General features: G+C 47.7%; 1 protein-coding gene across 1 annotated transcript in view; it reads left to right on the top strand.

Moving 5' to 3' along the window:
- Positions 1 to 23,089, top strand: part of LOC121276028 (spermatogenesis-associated protein 48) — a 76,878-nt gene that overhangs the window by 50,207 nt on the left and 3,582 nt on the right. The window contains exons 5-7 of the mRNA XM_041183969.1: positions 10,930 to 11,003; positions 11,270 to 11,311; positions 11,397 to 11,504. Coding sequence (XP_041039903.1) covers positions 10,930 to 11,003; positions 11,270 to 11,311; positions 11,397 to 11,504 — 224 coding nt within the window. The remainder of the gene's footprint in view (positions 1 to 10,929; positions 11,004 to 11,269; positions 11,312 to 11,396; positions 11,505 to 23,089) is intronic.

The raw sequence follows: 23,089 nt of genomic DNA, 5'->3' as shown, positions 1-23,089 counted from the left end.
AGGTCAGAGGCTAGGAATTCTGTGGTGGGTAACTCAACTCCCCGAAGGCTGTCCACCATCTACGAGTCAGGACTATGTGGCACAAAAGTTACTTGCCACTTGTCAGCCCAAGCCTGGATATTGACCAGGTCTTGCTGCATTTGGACATGGACTGCTTCACTGTCTGAGTCATCGTGAATGGTGCTGAACACCGTGCGATCATCAGCAAACATCTCCATTTCTGATCTTATGATGGGAGGAAGTTCATTGATAAAGCAGCTGAATATAGTTGGGCCTAGGACACTACCCTGACGAACTCCTGCCATGATGTCCTGGCGCTGAGATAATTGACCACCTGCAAACACCACCATCTTCCTTTGTGCGAGGTATGACTCCAACCAGTGGAGTGTTTTCCCAAATTCCCATTGATTCCAATTTTGCTAAGGCTCTTTGATGCCACACTCGGTCAAATGCAGCCTTGATGTCAAAGGCAGTCACTCTCACCTCACCTCTGGAGCTTAGCTCTTTTGTCCATGTTTGGACTAAGAGTTAAATAAGGTAGGGACCCAGGCGAAACCCACCTGAATGTCAATAAGCAGGTTATTGCTAAGCAAGTGCCACATGATAACACTGTTGATGACCCTTTCCGTCCTTTACTGATGATTGAGAGTAGACTGATGGGGTGGTAATTGGCAGTGTTGAATTTGTCCTACCTTCTGTGTACAGGACATAAGTAGGCAATTTTCCACATAGCTGGATAGATGCCAGTGTTGTAACTGTACTCGAACAGCTTGATTAGGGGTGCGGCAAGTTCTGGAGCCCAAGTCTTCAGTACTATTACTGGAATATTGTCAGGGCCCATAGCCTTTTCAGTAACCAGTGCCTTCAGCCATTTATTGATATCATGTGGAGTGAATCGAATTGGCTGAAGACTGGCACCTGATGCTGGGGACCTCTGGAGGAGGCCAAGATGGATCATCTACTCTGCACTTCTGGCTGAAGATTGTTGTGAATGCTTCAGCCTTATCTTTTGCACTGATGTGCTGGGCTCCTCTATCATTGAGGATGGGGATATTTGTGGAGCCTCCTCCTCCAGTGACTTATTTAATTGTCCACCACCATTCACGACTGGATGCAGCTCTGATCCGTTGGTTGTGGTTTTGTTTAGCTCTGTCTATCACATGCTGCTTATGATTGGTACGCAGGTTGTCCCATGTTGTAGCTTCACCAGGTTGACACCTCATTTTTAGGTATGCCTGGTGCTGCTCCTGGCATGCCCTGCTGCACTCTTCATTGAACCAGGGTTGATCCCCCTGGCTTGGTGGTAATGATAGAGTGGGGGAATACGCCGGGCCATGAGCCAACATATTGTGGTTGAGTACATTTTTGTTGCTGCTTTTGTCCCACAGTGCCTCATGGATGCCCAGTTTTGTGTTGCAAGATTTGTTCGAAATCTGTCCCATTTAGCACAGCGGTGGTGCCGCACAACATGATGGAGGGTATCCTCAATGTGAAGACAGAGGCTGTGCGGTGGTCACTCCTACAGATATTGCCATGGACAGATGCATCTGCAGCAGGCAGGTTGGTGAGGATGAGGTCAAGTGTGTTTTTTTCTCTCGTTCGTTCCCTCAGCACCTGCTGCAGACCCCGTCTAGCAGCTATGTCCCTTAGACTCGGCCAGCTCAATCTGTGGTGGTGCTACTGAGATACTCATGGTGATGGACATTGAAGTTCCCCACCCAGAGTACATTCTGTGCCCTTGCAGCCTTGGTGCTTCCTCCAAGTAGCGTTCAACATTAATGAGTACTGATTCATCAGGTGGGGTGGGGGGGAGTGGGAGGGGCAGATGGGGAGGGAAGTCATTACGTGGTAATCAGCAGGAGGTTTCCTTGCCCATGTTTGACCTAATGCCATGAGACTTCACGGAGCCCAGAGTTGAGGAGTCCCAGGCCAACTCCCTTCCGATTGTATACCACTGTGCCGTCACCTCTACTGGGTCTGTCCTTCTGGTGAAACAGGACATACCCAGGGATGGTGATGGTGGTGCCTGGGACATTGTAAGTGCCATCCAAGAATTGAGGTGATCACCAAGGAAGATGAGAGTGCCACCCATCACAGGACACAATTATCATCATCCTTGGCTTTGGCCCCTCTGACTGAGAGACCATCTGTACAGCAGGGCCCAGTGATGGAGGCAGCCCCTTCAATCATGCCAATAAGGTGCAGGGGGGCATCTCTATGATGATAACCACGTGTATCTCAGTCCCAAGTAGAGACAATTGAGCACAGTGATTATAACTCTTCTGAGACCATAAGGTGGGGGGCAGGGTACCGCATAGAAGTGGTGGAGTGCAGAGGCCAGCACATTGTGCAGAGCACTGAGTGGGTCACTGGGGTTTGTTTCATCTATAAGTGGGCACTTTTTCTAGTTTTCAACACCATATAATTTTTGAAACATAATAACTGACATGTGAGCTTGCATTCTTTAATGTTGAGACAGGAAAGGAGGGATGAATTGAAGAGGAGCAAATGTCTTTTAATAGGGACAGTGAAACACCTGGACAGATGTGCATCATTCATTGGCAGTATTCGTGAATCTATTCCAAGCTGTACCTTCAATAGCAGTGTTCCCACAGGCAGATGAAAGTGAATTCCTGAACGTGCCATCCCCCTGGGTTAGAAGGGCTCAGTTGAAATGTAACTCTTCCGAGTACAAACCCATTTCCATCTGTTCCTATTCAGATGAAGTGACATTGTTTCATAGTTTGCCATTGTGAGATTTGAACTCTTGATAGTTTTGCCATTGTGAGATTTGAACTCTTGATACTCTTTTTGAGTAAACCTGTTTCCATCTGTTTCAGATGAAGTTACATTGTTTCATAGTTTGCCATTGTGAGATTTGAACTCTTGATACTCTTTCGAGTACAAACCTGTTTCCATCTGTTTCAGATGAAGTCACATTGTTCCATAGTTTGCCATTGTGAGATTTGAATTCTTGATCTTGGGGTTATAAACCCAGTACCATAACCACTTGGCTATTTAGGCCAAGCCTCAGTTGAAATGTATTTGGATCAGATGATCCCTTACATTAATGACATCCTGACGAGGTCATCAAGCCCTGTATCAGGCTCAACCACATCTCCGTGCAGCCAGGGCACTTTGTGTTCTGCAATTTCCTCCTCCTCTTCCCCTTTCTCCTCCTCGTCCATATTCTGCTCCTCCTCTTCCTCCGATGAGCTGTCGAACTAACATTCAGACCTCTTCAAGGTCCACGTATCACTGGAAGACTGTTATGGAGACCCTTGCAGGAGTGTACTACAGGGCGCCACCTGACTGATTTTTAATCCATCACCCCCTACACCTCAATCCCTCCCATGGCATCTTCCCATGCACGGCAGAAGGTGCAACACCTGCTCATTTACTTCCTTCCTCCTCACCGTCCAAGGGCCTAAACACTCCTTTCAAGTGAAGCAGCACTTCCCTCAATTTAGTCTGCTACATTCGCTGCTCCCAGTGTAGTTTCCTCTACATTGGAGAGACCAAATGCAGACTGGGTGACTGCTTTGCAGAACACCTGCGGTCTGTCCGCAAGCATGACCCAGACCTCCCTGTCGCTTGCCATTTTAACACTCCACCCTGCTCTCTTGCCCACATGTCTGTCCTTGGCCTGCTGCATTGTTCCAGTGAAGCTCAATGCAAACTGGAGGAACGGCACCTCATCTTCCGACTAGGCACTTTACAGCTTTCCGGACTGAATATTGAGTTCAACAATTTTAGATCATGAACTCTCTCCATCCCCACCCGCTTTCCGATCCCCCTTTTTTCCAATATTTATATAGATTTTTCTTTTCCCACCTATTTGCATTATTTTTAAATGTATTTCCATCCATTGTTTTATCTCTACCTTTTAGCCTATTTCGATCCTTTCCCCTCACCCCACTCCCACTAGGGCTATCTGTACCTTGCTCGTCCTGCTTTCTACCCTTAATGTCACCTATTAGCACATACCTTAGATAATGTACCTTCAACACCTCTTTGTCCTTTTGTCTATGACATCTTTTGGCTATCTCCACCTATCATTGGCCCTCTATCCAGCTCTACCTGTTCCACCACCCCCCTCCAACCCCGTAAACCTGCTTATATTTCCTTAGTTCTGTTGAAGAGTCATATGGACTCGAAACATTAACTGTGTTCCTCTCCGCAGGTGCTGTCAGACCTGCTGAGTTTTTCCAGGTATTTTTATTTTTGTTTTGTCCACAGATGATCCTTGGAAAGACCCGGAGGCCAAGAGGTTCCAGGGCACAGTGACTTGATGGGTACTGGCAGGATATAGCAAGCAGTGCTGCGAGGTTTGGGGTGCTCTGTGACAAGGGCACAAATTTCTGAGATCATGTAGCTAGAAAGCCAGAGTCTCCTGTGACACTGGTTCTTTGACATGACCAGGTAGCTCCATCTGTTCTAATGTAGAACCTGTTCTAATGATATGGCCTCCAATGGCCCTGCTGCCCCTCCTCCCTCTCCTCATGCCCAGGGACCTGTCCTTCCTGTGAAGGATGTTGCTTCTCACCGCCACTGTGCGTGAAACCTGAGAGTCATGCTTTTTTTGCCAGCTGATCTCTTGCTTGCAATCAGGTGGCTTCCAAATTGTGCCTGGAAGCCCAGCCCCTCCTCTTATGCCCCTTCAATGCCAGGAGGGTGACGACCCCCTGAAATGCCCAAATGCATAGTCAGCACTCTACCTGCAACCTGTGCATACCCAAAGGCACCTGTGTGCAATGGCTAAGTGCCCTTTTCAGCTGTTTGCTCTTTCATGGGGCCTAATTTTATGGGGCAGCCATAACTGGACTTACTTGTGAATCAGGCAGGTTCACAACAACAGCCTGCCCCGCTCTGCTGAAACTCGCTGGCAGCAGGAACATTGTCAGGAAACAGACACTCCAGCCATCGCTGCTATTTTCAGTAACTGCCCACCTCTGTTCCCACCCTGGGCAGGACTTCAAAATCCAGACCCAAGTTTTTAACCACAGTATTTGTCTCCGGAACATATCTTCATGATTGAATTCTGGTGCTAATCAGTGTGGAGATCAGCAATGTGTCTTAATATTGTTAGGTTCTGCAAGCATAGTGTGGTTCCCTTTCAGTTATGTGAATTTAAATGATACATTATTATGCCTATTACCCTTTAAAGACCAGCTTCCTTAAACCACAATAGATGTTTTGAATTCTTATAACCAATGCCAAAAGATTTGAATGGGATTTAGTATTAGGGAAGTGTTCTGTTTGATTAATTATTAACGTGATTAACTTCTTCAAAGTGGAGCTTTGATATGCCCATCTCATTGCCATATAATTTCAGCTATTGGCATTTTCTACTTATTTCTCTGGCATCACAACTGTGTTCTTAAAATTTATAGATTGTGACAGTACACTATGTTAAGTGCACAAAAATTTCCCTTGGGTAAATGTGGCAATAACACTTAAGAAGCCAAGGACAAAACATTTTGCTTGAATAGCACCTCTACCCTTATCTACCCTGATCAACTACAGCACACTGTGGCTTCAGAATGTACTACAGGATACACTGCAGCAGTTTACCAGATTTACTTTAACAATCCAAAACCCTTACTACCAAGAAGTGCAGCATAACTTTCTATGAACAACTAGGGGTGTGCAAAAACACAGTTTTGCTCTGGCCACCTACATTATGAGAATTAATAGATATTTTTTATATAACTGAGTGAGAGATGCCATGGAACATGCTAGATGTAAATAGTGGAAAACCGTAATGGTTGTTATCACTACATGGATAGAATGCAAATTTTGAATCCTGATTAAAACAATCTAGAATGTTTAACAGGTTTTTCACATAAATAAGTCAAGCACCTCATGCATTATTGCTCTCTTGGGGGAGCACTTGAAACTTAATGATATGAAATGTTGGCTGTGCCATGGCATAATAGGGATGTTAAGACACCTGAGGGAGGGTTAGAATTAACTTCTACATAGCTTCTCCTACTGTATTGTCATAACACATTTTATCCCACTTCATTGGGTTTCTGCCAAAATCATAGTGGGCGCTCGCCTGTTGAAATTCTAGGTGGGAACATGAAACTGTTTTTAAAGATTATTTAAAAGTTCTTGGATAAATGCTAACAACTCTCTCCACACTTTCAGTGAGCAAAGTTTGTAGTTAATGTGAGCATTATGGCACACCTTACCATGATCACAACTTAAATATACAGTTAACAAAAAAAAAAAATACCTGGAAAAACTCAGCAGATCTGACAGCATCTGCGGAGAGGGATACAGTTGACATTTCGAGTCCGTATGACCCTTCATCAGAACTAAAAAATAGTTGGTTGTGGAAGGAGTGAATGTTTGTGGTATTGGTGCCAATCAAGCAGGCTGCTTTGTTCTGGGTGATGTCAAGCTTCTTGAGTGTTGTGGGAGCTGCACTCATTCAGGCAAGTGGAGAATATTCTATCACAATTCTGGCTTGTGCCTTGTAGATAATGGACAGCTTTGGGAAGTCAGGAGGTGAGTTAGTCGCCACAGGGTTCCTAGCATCTGACCTGCTCTTGTAGCCACAGTATTTGTATGGCTAGTTCAGTTCATTTTCTGGTCATTGGTAACTCCCAGGATGTTGATAGTGGGGGTTTCAGTGTTGGTAATGCCATTGAATGTCAAAGGACGATGGTTAGATTCTCTTTTATTGGAGATGGTCAGTATCTGGCACTTGTGTGGCATGAATGTTATTTGCCACTTGCCAGCCCAAGCCTGGATATTGTCTAGGTCTTGTTGCATTTGGACATGAACTGCTTGAGTATCTGAGGAGTTATGAATGGTGCTGAACATTGTGCAATCATCAGTGAACATTCCCACATCTGATCTTATCATGGAAGAAAGGTCATTGATGGTTGAGCCGAGGACACTATCCTGGAACTGAGATGATTGACCTCCAACAGCAACAACCATCTTCCTTTGTGCTAGGTATGACTCCAAACATTGGAGAGTTTTCCCCCTGATTTCCATTGACTCCAGTTTTGCTTGGGCTCCTTTATGCCACACTTGGTCAAATGCTGCCTTGATGTCAAGGACCGTGACTCTCACCTCTCCTCTGGAGTTCAGCTCTTTTAACCACGTTTGAACCAAGACTGTAATGAGGTCAGGAGCTGAGTAGCCCTGGCGGAACCCAAGCTGAGCATCAGTGAGCAGGTTATTGCTAATCAAGTATTACTTGATAGCACTGTTGATGACCTCTTCTATCACTTTACTAATGATTGAGAGTAGACTAATGGGGCAGTAACTGGCCAGGTTTGATTTGTCCTGCTTTTTGTGTAGAGGACATGCCTGGGCAATTTTCTACATTACTAGGTAGATACCAGCATTGTAGCTGTACTGGAACATCTTTACTAGGGTTCTGGCAAGTCCTGGAGCACAAGTCTTAAGTACTATAACTGGAATATTGTCAGGGCCCATAACTTTTGCATTATCCAGTCCCTTCAGCCGTTTCTTGATATCACGTAGAGTTGGCTAAAGAGTGGCATCTGTGATGCTGGTTACCTCTGGAGGAATGCCAATCAGTATGGGAGGAGACAGTGGTTTAGTGTTAATATCACTGGTTTTGTAATCCAGAGGCCCAGATGAACCTTCTGTGGACATGGGTTCAAATCCCACCATGGCAGCTGGTGAAATTTAGATTCAATTAACAAAGTTGGAATTAAAAGCTAGTCTTAGTGACTGTGAAGCAATTGTTATAAAAACCCATCTGGTTCACTAATGTCCTCTAGGGAAGAAAATCTGCTATCCTTATGTGGCCTCGCCTACATGTGACTCCAGACCCACAGCAATGTGGTTGACTCTGAAATGGTCAAGTCATCCACTCAGTTCAAGGGTAATTAGGGATCAGCAACAAATGTTGGCCTTGCCAGCGATGCCCCTATCCCATGAAAGAATTTTTTTTAAAAAGATGGATCATCCACTTGGCACTTCTGGCTGAAGATTGGAGCAAATACTTCAGCATAATCTTTTGCACTGATGTGCTGGGCCAGGATTTCCCGGTCGGCAAGCAAGGAGCCAACACGTAAAGTGACGCAGGATAACATCGGGCAGAACTCCCGACGTCATCCCGCCTCATTTCAATTTTTAGGTGGGCGGGGGCTCAGCAGAATCAGCTGCACGCCCACCGACCTGTCAATGGCCATTTGAGGCCAGTGACAAAGTAATTAAAGTACTTAATGGATCTGCCCGTCCAACCTTAAAGTTGGTGGGCAGGCCAGGAGCCTTGGTGGGCATTGGAAAAAGCATGAACCCTCATCCATGGGTGGGAAGAGGTTTCATATAGGTTTATAAATTTTTAATAAAATTGTTAATGAAAGTGATAGACATATCCCAACTCATGTGACAGTGTCACATGAGAGGACATGTCAGGGGAATTTTTTTTTTCTATTGTTAACATTTTTAAATTTGGCACCAATCTCCCTGAGGTAGCCTCAGGGAGATGAGTGTGCTCTTTCACATGCATGCGCGAAAGAGCGCATTCTCGGTTTAGGGATTACCTCCCCCGCCCGCACAGGGAGCGCATAGCGGATGTCACGCTGGGCAGGCCTTAATTGGCCCACCTATGTAAAATGGCGGCACGCCCCTGATTGGGGGTGCCAATCAGAGGCACACCTCCCCGGTGGGGGGAAAATTCTGCCCCTGGGCTCCCCTAACATTGAGAATGGGAGTATTTGTGGAGCCTCCTCCTCCAGGTGTTTAATTGTCCTCCACCATTCACGACTGGATATCGCAGAACTGTAGACCTTAGATCTGATACATTGCTTGTGGAATCGCTTAGCCCTGTCTATCATCCACTGCTTATCCTGTTTGGCGCACTCTTGGTTCTGTGTTGTAGCTTCATCAGGTTGATACTCCATTTTTAGGTATGCCTAGTGCTGTTCCTGGCATGCCCTCTTGCACTCTTCATTGAACCCGGGTTGATCCCCTGACTTGGCCGTAATGGTGGGGGATATGCCGGACCATGAGGCTAGGTTGTGGTTGGGTACAATTCTGCTGTTGCTGATAGCCCACAGTTCCTCATGGATGCCCAGTCTTTAGTTGCTAGATCTGTTTGAAATCTATCCCATTTAGCACAGTGATAGTGCCACACAACACGATGGATGGTATCTTCAATGTGAAGGCGGGACTTGCACAAGGAATGTGCGGTTGTCACTCCTACTGAGACTGTCATGGACAGATGCGTCTGCGGCAGGCAGGTTGGCAAGGACGAGGTCAAGTGAGTTTTTCCCTCTTGTTGGTTACCTCACCACCCGTTGCAGACCCAATCTAGCAGCAATGTCTTTCAGGACTCGGCCAGCTCGGTCTGTGGTGGTGCTACCAAGCCACTCTTGGTGATGGACATTGAAGTCCATCAGCGAGCCCAGAGTACATTCTGCACCCTTACCACCCTCAGTGCTTCCAAGTGGTGTTCAACATGGAGGAGCACTGACTCATTAGCTGAGGGAGTGCAGTACGTGGTAATCAGCAGATTTCCTTGCCGGTATTTGACCTGATGCCATGAGGCTTCACAGGGGCCAGAGTTGATGTTGAAGACTCCCAGGGCAACTCACTTCCAACTGTTTGTGGTGACAGCGAGAGATTGGTGTGAGACTGTTATCAGTGGAAGGTGTATGAGCTGGGATATCTGGATGGTAGGCCTGAGTGTTGAACTCGGGCTTATTGATGGGTGAGTGATGGGTGGTGTGTGGTGCATTGAGCAGCGTGAGAGGTTAGTGGAACTATGGGTAGAAGATATTGTTTGGAAATGCATTCACTGACCTTGGCCACCCATGTGATGTCATTAACCAGAGTCCACTGGGATTTTCTGTTCACAATTCAGGAGTTCAAGAAATCGTAGCAATTATTTGACTGTTATGATAAGAGAAGTATATGCCATATAGCAGAGGATAGCTGTGTTTCATAGAGTGTGTACTTTTGCTGTTATTATCTGAATAATAGGAATCCCAGGAGTTCAATTTAGTCTTTCCCAGTTGTTGTATTAACAGTTTCTGGTTCACTTTATCTTGCTTCTCTTGACAGTACCTGGAAATACCTGTACCTCTCTAAGTGTACTTATCAAACATTACTGTTTAATTTAACTACTACAGTAGAGAAAGTTTTTGGCTGAACTGACTTAGCACCAAGGTTTGGAGTCCTTTAGCTAGGTCCTCCCTTGTCCTAATTTGCTGCTAATTTGGTATCGTTCCTGCAGCGTGCAAAGGATGCCGGAATGAAGATGAAAAACAGTTTTCCTGCATTGTAAGTGTTCTCTTCATTCTTCCAATTTAGGCAGCCTTTACACCGCATTCATATTCATATGCACACACACACTCCTTTGTCTCCCACTCATTACATTAGGGCCACCTACATTTAGCTTGTTTCTGTTTAGTTATGGATTTTAGATACAAGTTACTAGAAATTATCTTTGGGTCAGTGGAGGTCTTGAGGCTTTATGCAAGAATATGTTGCCACACTGTATGATGGCCTGATGCAGATTTTAAAGCCAGACTTAGCCCATAATTTCTGACGAAATAATCATATTGGTATATTTTGTGAGGGGTGCCTATTAATTGGGGAAGGAAAACTCTCTTACGGTGGTCTAAAGTAAGAACAAGAGTTGGAGTGGATTGAGCTAGGAGCTAAGTACTTGTTTGCCAGTTTTCAATATATTGATCAGGTACAATTAGGATTGGTTAGTTGTACAAGAATTAAACTGAACCCAAATCTGTTTATTTTTACTTACTCATTTAATTGGGCTGCTAAGTTCAGAGTACTTGCAACTGATTTACGTGACAAAGCTTGCTGCTGAAGAATGTTCTTTGTGCATTATCTTTTTATAGTAAAATGTAAATGGCTAAAAGATTATCTGTAAGCTTGGAAATTTATTTTGTTACTTAACCTTCCTCCTAGGCTGTGAGTGGACATGGATACTGGGACAAAACTCAGTCTCGGCCCTTCAGTGCTGCAGCTAAACCAATCAACTTGTGAGTAATTCTCTTACTGCCATCTATATTAAATTAAGCCCTTCTACTTCAATTGTCAAACTAATCTCTTGCACATGATTCGAGCAAGTATTTTCAAGAAAATGGCATTTACCTTTTCATATGTATTGGATGTTGTATGTGTCAATAGAATGTATGTACTTAAATTTAACATAATAAATGAGCCCTACTACTGTGGTTATTATGTAAATGAAGAGTGTGATTTTAATGCAATTCTGCAGAAATAACCATGTTATAATCTTTTACAGTACAAGTCTTTTTCCCAGAATTCATCAAATTCCACTGTATAGGTGAGGCACCTAGTTACACAATGAGTGAGAGTATTTTCCTGATGGTGTGCTCAAAGTAACATCCTTTTCACTTTTTCTTTGGTAGTGGCTCTGTTGGTGGGAATAATCTAGAGGATGTAGATAACCCTTACACTGAATTTAACCCCTACACTGTACCTCGAACGGAAAAGCCACGACACACAGATACAACTCAGTATGTATGCAAAAATGCCCTATTTAAGTACTAGAAAGGCTGTCTTTATTTTAGTTTTATTGTGTTGTGCCAATTTATTGTTAAACCCTTAAGCACTAAAAGAGATGCTTAGGTATATGCGGGATCCAGCATTTATTTAAGTGATGGTTCTCTTTGATAGTACAAATGTCCTTTAGGGAAGGAAACCTGCTGTCTTCACCTGGTCTGGCCTACATGTGACCTCAGATTTGCAGGAATGTGGTTGACTCTTAAATGCCCTCTGGAATGGCTTAGCAAGCCACTCAGTTGTATTCAACCGCTAAAAAGCCTATGAAAAGGAATGAAACCGACTGAGGCACCAGAAAGGACAATGGCAAACCCAGCCTTTTTGACCCTCAAAGTCTTCCTTACTAACATCTGAGGGCTTGTGCCAAAATTGGGAGAGCTGGCTCACAGACTAGTCAAGCAACAGCTTGACATAGTCATATTCATAGAATCATACCTTACAGATCATGTCCTAGACACCACCATCACCATCCCTAGGTATGTCCTGTCCCAATATCAGGACAGAGCCAGCAGAGGTGGTGCCACAGTGGTATATAGTCAAGAGGGAGTTGCCCTGGGAGTCTTCAAGATCGACTCCAGCCCCCATGAAGTCTTATGGCATCAGGTCAAACATAGGCAAGGAAACCTTCTGCTGATTGCCACATACTGCCTTCCCTCAGCTGATGAAATAGTATTCCTCCATGTTGAACACCACTTGGAGGAAGCACTGAGAATGGCAAGGGTGCAGAATGTACTCTGGGTGAGGGACTTCATTGTCTATCACCAAAAGTGGCTCAGGAGCACCACCACACACCGAGCTGGCCGAGTCTTAAAGGACATAGCTGCTAGACTGTGTCCGCAGCCAGTGGTGAGGGAACCAACGAGAGGGAAAAACATACTTGATCTCATCCTCACCAACCCGCCTGTCCATGCATCTGTCTAGGACAGTATCGGTAGGAGTGACCACCACACAATCCTTGTGCAGACGAAGTCTTGCCTTCACATTGAGGATACCCACCATCATGTTGTGTGGCACTACCATTGTGTTAATTGGGATAGATTTTGAACAGGTCTAGCAACTCAGGACTGGGGCATCCATCAGGCGCTGTGGGCCATCAGCAGCAGGAGAATTGTACTTAAACACAATCTGTAACTTCGTGGGCCGGCATATCCCCCACTCTACCATTACCACCAAACCAGGGATCAACCCTGATGCAACGAAGAGTGCAGGAGGGCATGCACCAAGCATTCCTAAAAATGAGATGTCAGCCTGGTAAAGCTATAACACAGGACTACTTGTGTGCCAAACGGCATAAGCAGCAAGTGATAGACAGAGCTAAGCGATCCCACAACCAATGGATCAGATCTAAGCTCTGCAGTCCTGCCATATCCAGCTGTGAATGGTGGTGGACAATTAAACAACTGGAGGAGGAGACTCCATAAATATCCCCATCCTCAATGATGGAGGAGCCCAACATATCAGTGCAACAGATAAGGCTGAAGCATTCACAACAATCTTCAGCTGGAAATGCCGAGTGGATGATCCATCTCGGCCTCCTCTGGAGATCCCCAGCATCACAGATGCCAATCTTCAGCCAATTCGATTTGCTCCATGAGATATCAAGAAATGGGTGGATACTGCAAAGACTATGGGCCCTGGCAATATCCTGGCAATAGTACTGAAGCCTTGTGCTTCAGAACTTGCTGTGCCCCTAGCCAAGCTGTTCCCGTACATCTACAACACTGGATGTGATTTGTGTTGGTCCGAATTGAGTGCAATGCCTAACTTGGCGGCTGTGACGAAGGGCATTGAAACAGTCGCTGATTAAAGTCACCAAGAAGCCGCCTAAGAAGTGGAGAAAATCTCGCAAGCAGAGCTATTCCATTTACGTGTACAGGGTGCTGACCCAGGTCCTTCCACCAGGATCTCGTCCAAGGCCATGAGTGTTATGAATTCGTTCGTTGTCGATATTTTCGAGCGCATCGCCTCCGAGGCTTCGCAACTCATTCACTACAACAAGCGCTGCACCATCTTGGCCCGGGAGATCCAGAGCGCCGTCCGCCTCGTGCTGCCAGGGGAATTGGCCAAACACGCCATCACTGAAGGCACCAAGCAGTCACCAAATACACCAACTCCGTTTAGGTAGACAATTCTAAGATTATTAAAAAAATACAACAACCCGGCTAAGTGGAATATTGCACAGGTATATCCTGTATACAAAAAGCAGGACAAATGCAACCCGGCCAATTACAGTTTCCGTGGCGGGTGGGCTCTCATTCGTCTGCCCGTCATCACCATGCTGCTTCATCACATCAGGCATTACATTTAAAGTCCAGCCACGAGTACCACATCTCAGTGCTTCCAGCCCATAACTGCTGCAGGGAAAATGTCCACAAATGGCAAAAGACTGCAGCCTCCAGGTTTAGCAACGCATCACTGGAACACATTTGGGATGCCATGGAGGGCCGGTGGGATGTCCTCTACCCCCGCTTTGGCCACAGGAAGGGCAGCAGCGTGACCAACCTGGCTTGGGAGGTGGTGGCAGCGTGGTCAGTGCCAACACCCTTCAAAAGAGGACAGCCACCCAGTGCCGCAAGAGGATGAATGACGTCCTCCGGTCCACCAGGTTAAGTCACTCTTCTCATCACTCTCAACTCACACACTCACAAACCCAGCACGCATCCACAGTGATCTCACTCACTGCCAGTTCAAGGGACATCACCATTCACTCTCTCACACTCCCTGTCATTGTCCTCATTCCATCCATGGGATCATCCACATATGACAGGCGTACTTATCATCTGGCCTGGCAGGTGACCTGCATACAGTCTCTCCATATCTATGCATGCAGCCAAGCTGGTACACGACAACAGAAGTATTTAGATAAACACTTGAAACGCAATAGTATACAGGGCTAAGGGCCAAGTATTGGAAAATGGGATTAGAATAGATAGGTGCTTGATGGCCGGCACGGACACGATGGGCCAAAGGGCCTGTTTCTGTGCTGTATAACTCTATGACCTGAAGATCGCACGTGTGCATGATGATGTTGGGATGCTCACCTGACCTCTTCTCACGCTAGTTTACACTCGATTGGGCCAGGCACCCGCCTGCCTGCGAGGCATAAAATTCTGTCCCTGCCGTGTGGCAGTCAGCCTGTGGAGCTGGAGCTGCTGAGGTCACAGGAAGAGGAGGTTTGGATGGACCAGACTCCGCCAGTCACTGAATGGATTGCCCTGAGGTGTGCACCTGTTAATCCTTCTCCCTATGGGTGCCTGAGGGCCCCTGGCTGACTCCTTGAGGAGAAGGAGTAACTGGAGTGTGATTGAGCTGCCTAGCACCCATTTCACATACACACTGTTGGAGGCCAGCTATGGCATCAGCGATGGAGTTAAGTCCACGCAGAAGTGCAGGAACGATGTGCTGGACCAAGGTCTCCATAGCGACTGCCATCCTACCAGTGTTGACGTCTGCGTTAGCATGCCAGCACTATCACCTCAGAGTGAAAGTGGACGGACTCCTCTATCATTTGCAAACTGAGGAGAGCAGCGGACATCCCTTCCTGATGTTCCTGAGCTTGCCTTTAATAGCTCCAGCAACTGTGACATGACCAACTCCAGAGGCTCATCATCTGCCTCGGACTCAGCAAATTTCTGGCCCCCAGCAGTCCTCCAAGTGCCAGACACCTGGTAAGTCCCTGTCTCCGCCTGCTGTGGATCAGAAAGTGCAATGTGTTCATCAGATTGTTATCCCAAAGCTATTCTCAAGCTAGGTCTCACCGAAATGTAAGTCTCTGCACTGGTGGAGGGTGTGGGTGAGCACTGTGACGGGAATTCAACGAGGGTGCCTCCAGATTCCTCTTCAGAGGTTTCTTCGGGGCTTAATTGGAGGCCCTGGGTCGTGGACTCTGTCAGCTGTTTCCAGGACATGTGTGTGGAGGAGAGATACAGGCACAAGTGGTGCAGGGTCAGCAGGTAGTCCAAGGTGGAAGGGGCCACAGAAGATGCCACTATCCTGCTGCCAGGGTTTACAGGCGGCGATGCAGCTACCTCAGTATGTCCGAGGTGCAATGCCAAAGGAGGCTCTGCCTCTCCAGGGAAACCGTGACCTCCATTTGTCAGAGGATTGGGCTTGAGATCAGCTCCAACTGTGTGGGTAGACACCCCATGCCAGTGGCTCTGAAGGTCACAGTGGCCCTCAACTTCTATACCTCTGACTCTTTCCAGGGGTCAGTGGGAGACCTGTGTGGAGTCTCTCAATCAGCTGTCCACAGTTGGGTCAAACTGGTGACAGAAGCTCTGTTCAGGCGGGTAATGACATTTATTCATTTCCATATGTGGCCCTCGAGCCGCAAGGCACTCAGTCCAAGCAGCCAGGGCTCACCCTCTTGGCAAGTTCCAGCATCATTGACAGTTGGCACTCAGACTCTAACATCTCTGAGTTCCATGGTGGGACGGCCAGACCTTAACACTTCAACCCACTGATCCATGCCAACACGGTACTGACCCTTGTCGAGCGCAGCAGGTCATTAAACCTTTTGCAACACTGCACCCATGTGCGCTGCACAAAGTTGTGGCTGCTGACCTGGGCTGCCACCTCCTCCCAAACCTTTTACATCAGGTGAAGTGGTGGGATGAGGGTATACCTCTTGGCAGCCACCTCCTCCAGGAGAACTGCGAGGCACTCGTCTGAAAACCAGGGGGCCAAGTGCCCACCCAACCTGTCCTCCCACCTGGTGTCTCCAGCTGCAGTTGAGGCCGTAGCTTCAGCCTTCAGCATGCAGAAGATATGTTCTTCAAGGAGCTGCTTGTGCCATTTTTAAACCTCCCGCCAGGCCAGTATTGGACCTGGTGCCTGACAGGTTCCCGCTCCTGCCCAATCTTTCCCGACCATTGGGAAGACACGTTTCACGCCCAGTGGGTCTTAATTGGTCAGCCGGTGTGAAATCTCCATTGGGGGCCGATCGCGGGCAGGGGCCCGTTTCCTGACTGGCCCCGGGCCCGCCAATCACACGCACCCACCAAGGATAAGATTCAGGTCCAGGAACCCGAAAGCAGTCCGGGCCTTCTTGGTCTCGGCCCTCCAGAGGATGCCCATCAAGGTCATCGCAGACAGGGGGTCACAGTCAGCAGGCTGCCTCCACCTCCATTGTGGATGTCCAGGGAGCACCAAGATGTAGGGGCAGGGTTAGGAAAGTTAAGAAGAATTAGTCCCACAACCTGGGAACAGGTGTTAATCACTTGTACATACTGTTCACTATTGTCAATAAACTCCAAAGAATGTCTCCCTGCCTATGGCTCCTTGTTCTGATGAGCAGTGTTTTTGTCATTCAGATGTGAAACCTTTCTGCACAAGATAAAAGCAGGTGTCTCAGTCCAGGGCCTCTTCTCTGTGCTTTATGCAGCCTTCAGACCAAAGTGATGGCCTGGCCTCACACTCCTGGACATGTTACTGATGCTGCACATCAATGGTTCTTTTCACTGCTGCCAGAATGTCGTGGACAGGCGTCACCGAGTTCTGCCATTCTCTCTGTGTACTCCCAGCACCTTTAAGGTGGGGCTGGCCCCCATCTTTTCAGCATCTGTGACTAGTGACTCTGTGCTCCTGAAGGGCTCAGATAATGAAGGTGGGCAAAGGATCAGATGCTTCTAAAGTTTCATGGCTGCATCTCTATGATATGACCCTGATCACAGAGCACAAGTGAGATACCATCGGTCAGACAAGAGTCAGACATTCTCAGAGGCTATGTGAAGGAGTGTCCTCACTGCATCTCGTCATCATCCTCCTGTGATCAAGCAACTATTAGGGCCTCCACTGTGCCTCCATGACAGGAGCATTCTCAAGAGGGTATGTGCACTGCCATAAGCCAGGCTGGAGTCAAACATTCATAAATGCAGTGTGAGGATCTATGGGTCTTCTCACTGCATGTGGTCATCCACAAATCTAACAACTATGAGGGCCTCCCGAGTGCACCTGCCTCATCTAGACAGTGCAAGGGCCTCACCCTGTCATCGTGCCTTCGAGGACCTGCTCACCATCATTCCTGTCGACGTCCTTATCATCAGAGGAGACCACCAGCTCCTATATCTCCTCTTCAGTCAGCTCCTCTCCCTGTTGCAGTGCCAGGCTGTAAAGGGCACAGCAGACATCGTCGATGCGTGACACTCTCTGTGGACTGTATTGCAGGGCTCCACCAGACCAGACCAGGCACTGGAACCTAATTTTCAGCATCCCAATGGTTTGCTCCACCAAGTTGTGAGTTGCAGCATAAGCCTCATTATAGCGTCGCTTGGCTGCAGTCTGAGGCCGCCGCACGAATGTCATCGGTCACGACCTCTGTGGGTAGCCCTTGTCCCCGAAGAACCATTCCTGCAGCTTCTGTGGACCCCCGAAGACTTCAGGGATCTGTGACCGACTGAGGATGTAGGAGTCGTGGACACTCCCTGGAAACCGTGCGCACACTTGCAGGATGTGTTTCTGGTGGTCGCGCACCAGCTGCACATACAGCAAATGGAAGCCCTTGTGGTTGATGTAGTTCACCATGTGTTGCGATGGAGATCTGAGCACCACATGAGTGCAGTTGATCACACCCTGCACCTGTGGGAACTTGAGGTCTGGGCAAATCCAATTTCTCTTGCATTCTAGCTGTCCTGATACCAGGCGAAATGCACAAAGTTGTGTGCCCTCGCGAAGATGGCATCCATGATCTCATGGATGCATTTGTGGGTGGAGGTTTGTGAGATCCCACAGAGGTCACCTGTGGAACCCTGAAAGGAGCCACTGGCATAGAAATTGAGTGCCGCAGTCACTTTCACAACCAATGGTGGTGGATGCCCTTCATGACCCCGTGGCGCCAAATTCTGCAGCAGGTGGCAGATGTGACCAACCAGTTCCCCAGACACGTGCAGTCCTTGGTGACACTGGTTCTCTGTCATCTGCAGGAATGAAAGGCAGCATCTAAAGATCCTGGGTGTTGCTAGGCGCCGACCAGCGATGGCTCGCTCTGGCTCTTCAGGGGTGTGTATTGGAATCCCAGCTACACCTTCTTCCAGGGGTGCTGCTCCTCCTTCTGCACAGCCAGGAACCTCAGTCACACCCTCCTCTGTCATCTTCACTTTCAGTAGGCCATTAGGCATACAGCTAATTCATCAGGCTCCAGGCTCCATACTCCTGATGTACTCCTGCAGGATGAAAGAGAGAGACATGTGGTTAGCATGTGTGTGTACAAAGAACCTGTCCTAGTTAAGTCTGAAGACCCATTAATGCTTCCCAGAGAGTGCTGGAACCACTTGGATGGCCAGAGATTAGTGCGCTGCATGGCTTCCCTAGACCTCACCCTCCTCTGCCCCAATCCACCTGACCGATTGGCTGCAGCTTTGCCCACTGGACTGCATGCTGTGCTTTCAGCTCAGGTGTAGGCATTCTCCTAACACGCACTGTAAGGCTGCACTGTTAGCTTGAACCAAGGGGGAGACTCGTCCAAACCAGGATGCTGACATTGCAAGAGGCTGTGAGCGCTTCCAGTAGTGACTGCTCCTTTAGCAAGGAGATTATACAACATACCCAGTCGTCCAATTATTCTGCAGTCCACTAAAACACGCATGACTTTGCAGTCTGTGTCAGTGAAAAGCCCTAGAGCACTTGGTGGCACTTTGATGCCTTTGTGTTGCTTGAGTGGGCAGATAAGCTAGAGGCCTGACTCCAACCATATCAGTGTGGCTGTGCTTGAGCTGTCTGAGTTGCAGAGGAAGAGTCACTTCATGTAAGGTTTGCCTAAAGTGTGGCCACTTGCCTCACCAACCCCCCCCTCTCCCCCGAATGCTTGTGCACTATATTCAACTGCAAGGCAGCCTTTGTCGCCGCCCCCACAAGTCACCTCAAGCGCAAGGCAGTCCAATAGGCAACCCTGGTGAACGCTGCACATCGTTGCTGTGTACTCGCCTCCCAGTTCCCCTCAAAGTGCAGCCCACCAAGTGCACACCTTTTATGTGCTGTTGGGAAACGTCAGCGTCCTTTCTTGCCAGCGTGGATGGACAATCCAGCTTGGGGGGGGGGGGGTGATACCAGCGGGCTGGCTGAATAACAATATGCAGATCTACTACAATGAGGACCTGACGTCTGATAGCGGAAAACTTGGCCCACTGTCTCGGCGGGCTGAGGGGACAATTGCAAACGGGTTTCACACCGTCGTAAAACTGATCACGTCATATTGTCCGCTCACGCCACTGAACACGCCTGGCGTCGGCGGACACGGAGGATCCCAGCTGATTACAGCATTGGTTCAAACATGGACAAAGGAGCTGAATTGCCGAGGTGAGGTGAGGGTGACTGCCCTTGGCAACTAGGCAGCATTGACCTAGCTAGGTAGCATTATGGAGCCCTAGCAAAACTGGAGTCAATGGAAATCAGGGGGAAAACTCTCCGCTTGTTGAAATCATACCTAGCACAAAGGAAGATGGCTGTGATTGTTGGAGGTCAAGCATCTCAATTCGAGGATATCACTGCAGGAGTTCCTCAGGATAGTGTCCTAGGCCCGACCATCTTCAGCTATTTCATCAATCGCTTTCCTTCCATCTTAAGGTCAGAGGTGGGGATGTTTGCTGATGATTGTACAATATTCAGCATCATTCGCAACTCCTCAGATACTGAAGAAGTCCATGTCTAAATGCAGCAAGACCTGGATAATATCCAGGCTTGGGCTGACAAGTGGCAAGTAACATTCACACAACACAAGTGCCAAGTAATGACCATCTACAATGAGACAGCCTAACCATTGTCCTTGACATTCAATGGCATTGCCATCGCTGAATCCCCCACTATCAACATCCTGGGAGTTACCATTGACCAGAAAATGAACTGAACTAGCCACATAAATACTGTGGCTACAAGAGCAGGTCAGAGGCTAGGAATCCTGCGGTGAGTAACTCACCTCCTGACTCCCCAAAGTCTGTCCACATCTACAAGTCACAAATCAGGAGTGTGATGGAATACTCTTCACTTGCCTGGATGAGTGCAGCTCCTACAACACTCAAGAAGCTTGAAACCATCTAGGACAAAGCAGTCCGCTTGATTGGCACCAATATCACAACATTCACTCCCTCCACCACTGATGCACATTAGCAGCCGTGTGTACCATCTACAAGATGCACTGCAGGAATTCATCAAGGCTCCTTAGACAGCACCTTCCAAACCCATGACCACCACCATCTAGAATGACAAGCACAGCAGATAGATGGGGACACCATCACCTGGCAGTTCCCCAAGTCATTCACCGTCCTGACTTGGAAATATATCACCGTTCCTTCACTGTTGCTGGGTCAAAATCATAGAACTCCCTCCCTAATAGCACTGTGGGTGTACCTACACCACACAGACTGCAGCAGTTCAAGGAAGCAGCTTACTGCCACCTTCTCAAGGGCACTTAAGGATGGGCAATAAATGCAGGCCTAGGCAGCGACACCCACATCCCGTTAATGAATGAAAAATGCTATAATTTAGGATAGTAAAGCTTTTAATGAAATAATTAGAAAAATTTGAAGAGCAAAACTGCAGAGGTTATGGGTGGGTTTTTCCGCTCCCTCCCACAACAGGCATCATCATGGACGGGAGCTCAAAGTATTGCAGGAGTGATAAAATCAGTTTCCTGTTGGCGTTAAAACAGGTTGCAATTGCCTGCTCCAGATCTCAGTGACCCACGCGTTTCCTGCCGCACCACGTTGGGGGATCGCCATTTGAATGTAATGAATGCTCATTATAACCAGTGCTCGTCAGGGTCGCCCTCCACACTGGTGCCTAATTAGACAGGCATGTTTCACAATCGCATATAAGCAACGTGTACCTGGCCACCTGCACTTTACTTGTGACTTTGAGATTTGGTTCGCCTACTTTGCATTGCGCAGCACTTGTGGCACCTCAGACTCTGTGCCAGGCTGTTGCAGGCAACACCACATCACTTTCAGGGGGTTTTCAGAGGCAATGCTCTACGTAGCAGACCAGCGGTAAGCAGCGATGGGCTGTAATGTGCTGCAGGGCGAGGGCTCAATGGTGGGTGGGAGGGAGACTGGGGCAGGTTGCACTCAGACATTTGACTGCGGCAGGGGGTGGGTGCAGGGGGAAACATCCTCTGGGCCACAATGGGGAGAGAATCTATTACAGAAGGACATAACGGGGTCAGAACGGGAGGATCACAGAGCGAAGAAGTGCTTCAGTTTACTTTGCGGAGCTTGTAGTGATGCTGAAAGGTGGCATTTGTGCCAAGGCAGCTAAGGACATTCCGCAGAAGTTACTCTATTTTGAGATCACTCAGGCCTTTGTGTCACCTTCATCTCTATCACATTGATATCCGGCATTCTCAGTTAGGGATGTGGGCCTACATTTAACTGGATCTTTTGATCGAGGTGGAGCACCTCAAGATGACTATGTTCACACAGTTGCCTGCCAGACATTAAAATGCTTCCTCTTGAATGCAAACAATCTCCCCTAACGGCCAGCTCTGTCCCTTGCAAACTCAAAAACACAAACACACCATGGGGCCCTCAAGCTGACATAGTTTTGACAATGAAGAGCACACATCGGCTTCAGGAGATCCTCGTTTCTAGCCCATTGCTGCCCTTATTGTCTTCTCATCGAGCTAACATATGCACATCATTCACATGCTCAAAGGCTTCATTGAGTACAACACATTACCATTTGGATTTATTATCACTGACCTCGGTAGGTGTTAGGTCAGCGGATGCTAAGCAGAACATAGTGCTGCACCGCTACATTGTGACGAGACACTTGTGGGCACAAAACAGACAACTACAAGATAGGAAACAAATGCTTAATGTTGTAGCTTTGAGCACCAGGACAATAATGTGGCTATGATGGACAGATCTGCGGCACATTGAGGTGGGAAGGTGCTCACACATATTGGTGAGCTTGGCAGGTGTACACTCAGAGAGCCAGCAATGCGCAAGGCAGAAAGGAGAGGGCACAAGTTCTGAGAACGGGCTCAGAGAATGAAACCTGCCAGATGACAGAGACTACATGGAGTTCTTGGAACTATTCCCCTTCTTCAGGCATTTCCACATTTATCCTTCTACAGTACACCTTCACCTTTCAAGTACGCAGACGCATCAAGTAAATGCCTCAGCCTCAATCTTGCACAGCCAGTAATGAACAAGACATGACCCAGCGTAGCATGTGAATGAGGTGCCTTCCTCAAGGACAATTTACATTGAGGGTGAGGCATCACTGACGTTGGAAATGATCTCTGAGAATAGACACATTGTGGTGAGATGATGGATGCAACATCGACCTGAGGCACATGATGGTGCCACCTGCAATAAGTGGAGGGAGAGACCATGGTGTCACACCTGATTGACTACAACACAGCTCAACATAAAGAGGAGATGTGAAATGGGTGCCATTCTATTTACAGTGGTGAGAGGTATATACATGTGGTGGACACCCGTGCCATCGTTGTGCTTCTAATATTTCTTGGTCTTCTTAACCCTATGGCTATGTCTTAGCGCATCTCTGACATCCACAGTGGTGGTGGAGGCAGCCTGCTGACTGC

This window comes from Carcharodon carcharias, chromosome 3 (assembly GCF_017639515.1).
Source record: "Carcharodon carcharias isolate sCarCar2 chromosome 3, sCarCar2.pri, whole genome shotgun sequence".
NCBI classification, from domain to species: domain Eukaryota; kingdom Metazoa; phylum Chordata; class Chondrichthyes; order Lamniformes; family Lamnidae; genus Carcharodon; species Carcharodon carcharias.
The sequence above is the reverse complement of the archived record's forward strand: the minus strand, read 5'-3'. Positions and strand labels throughout refer to the sequence as shown.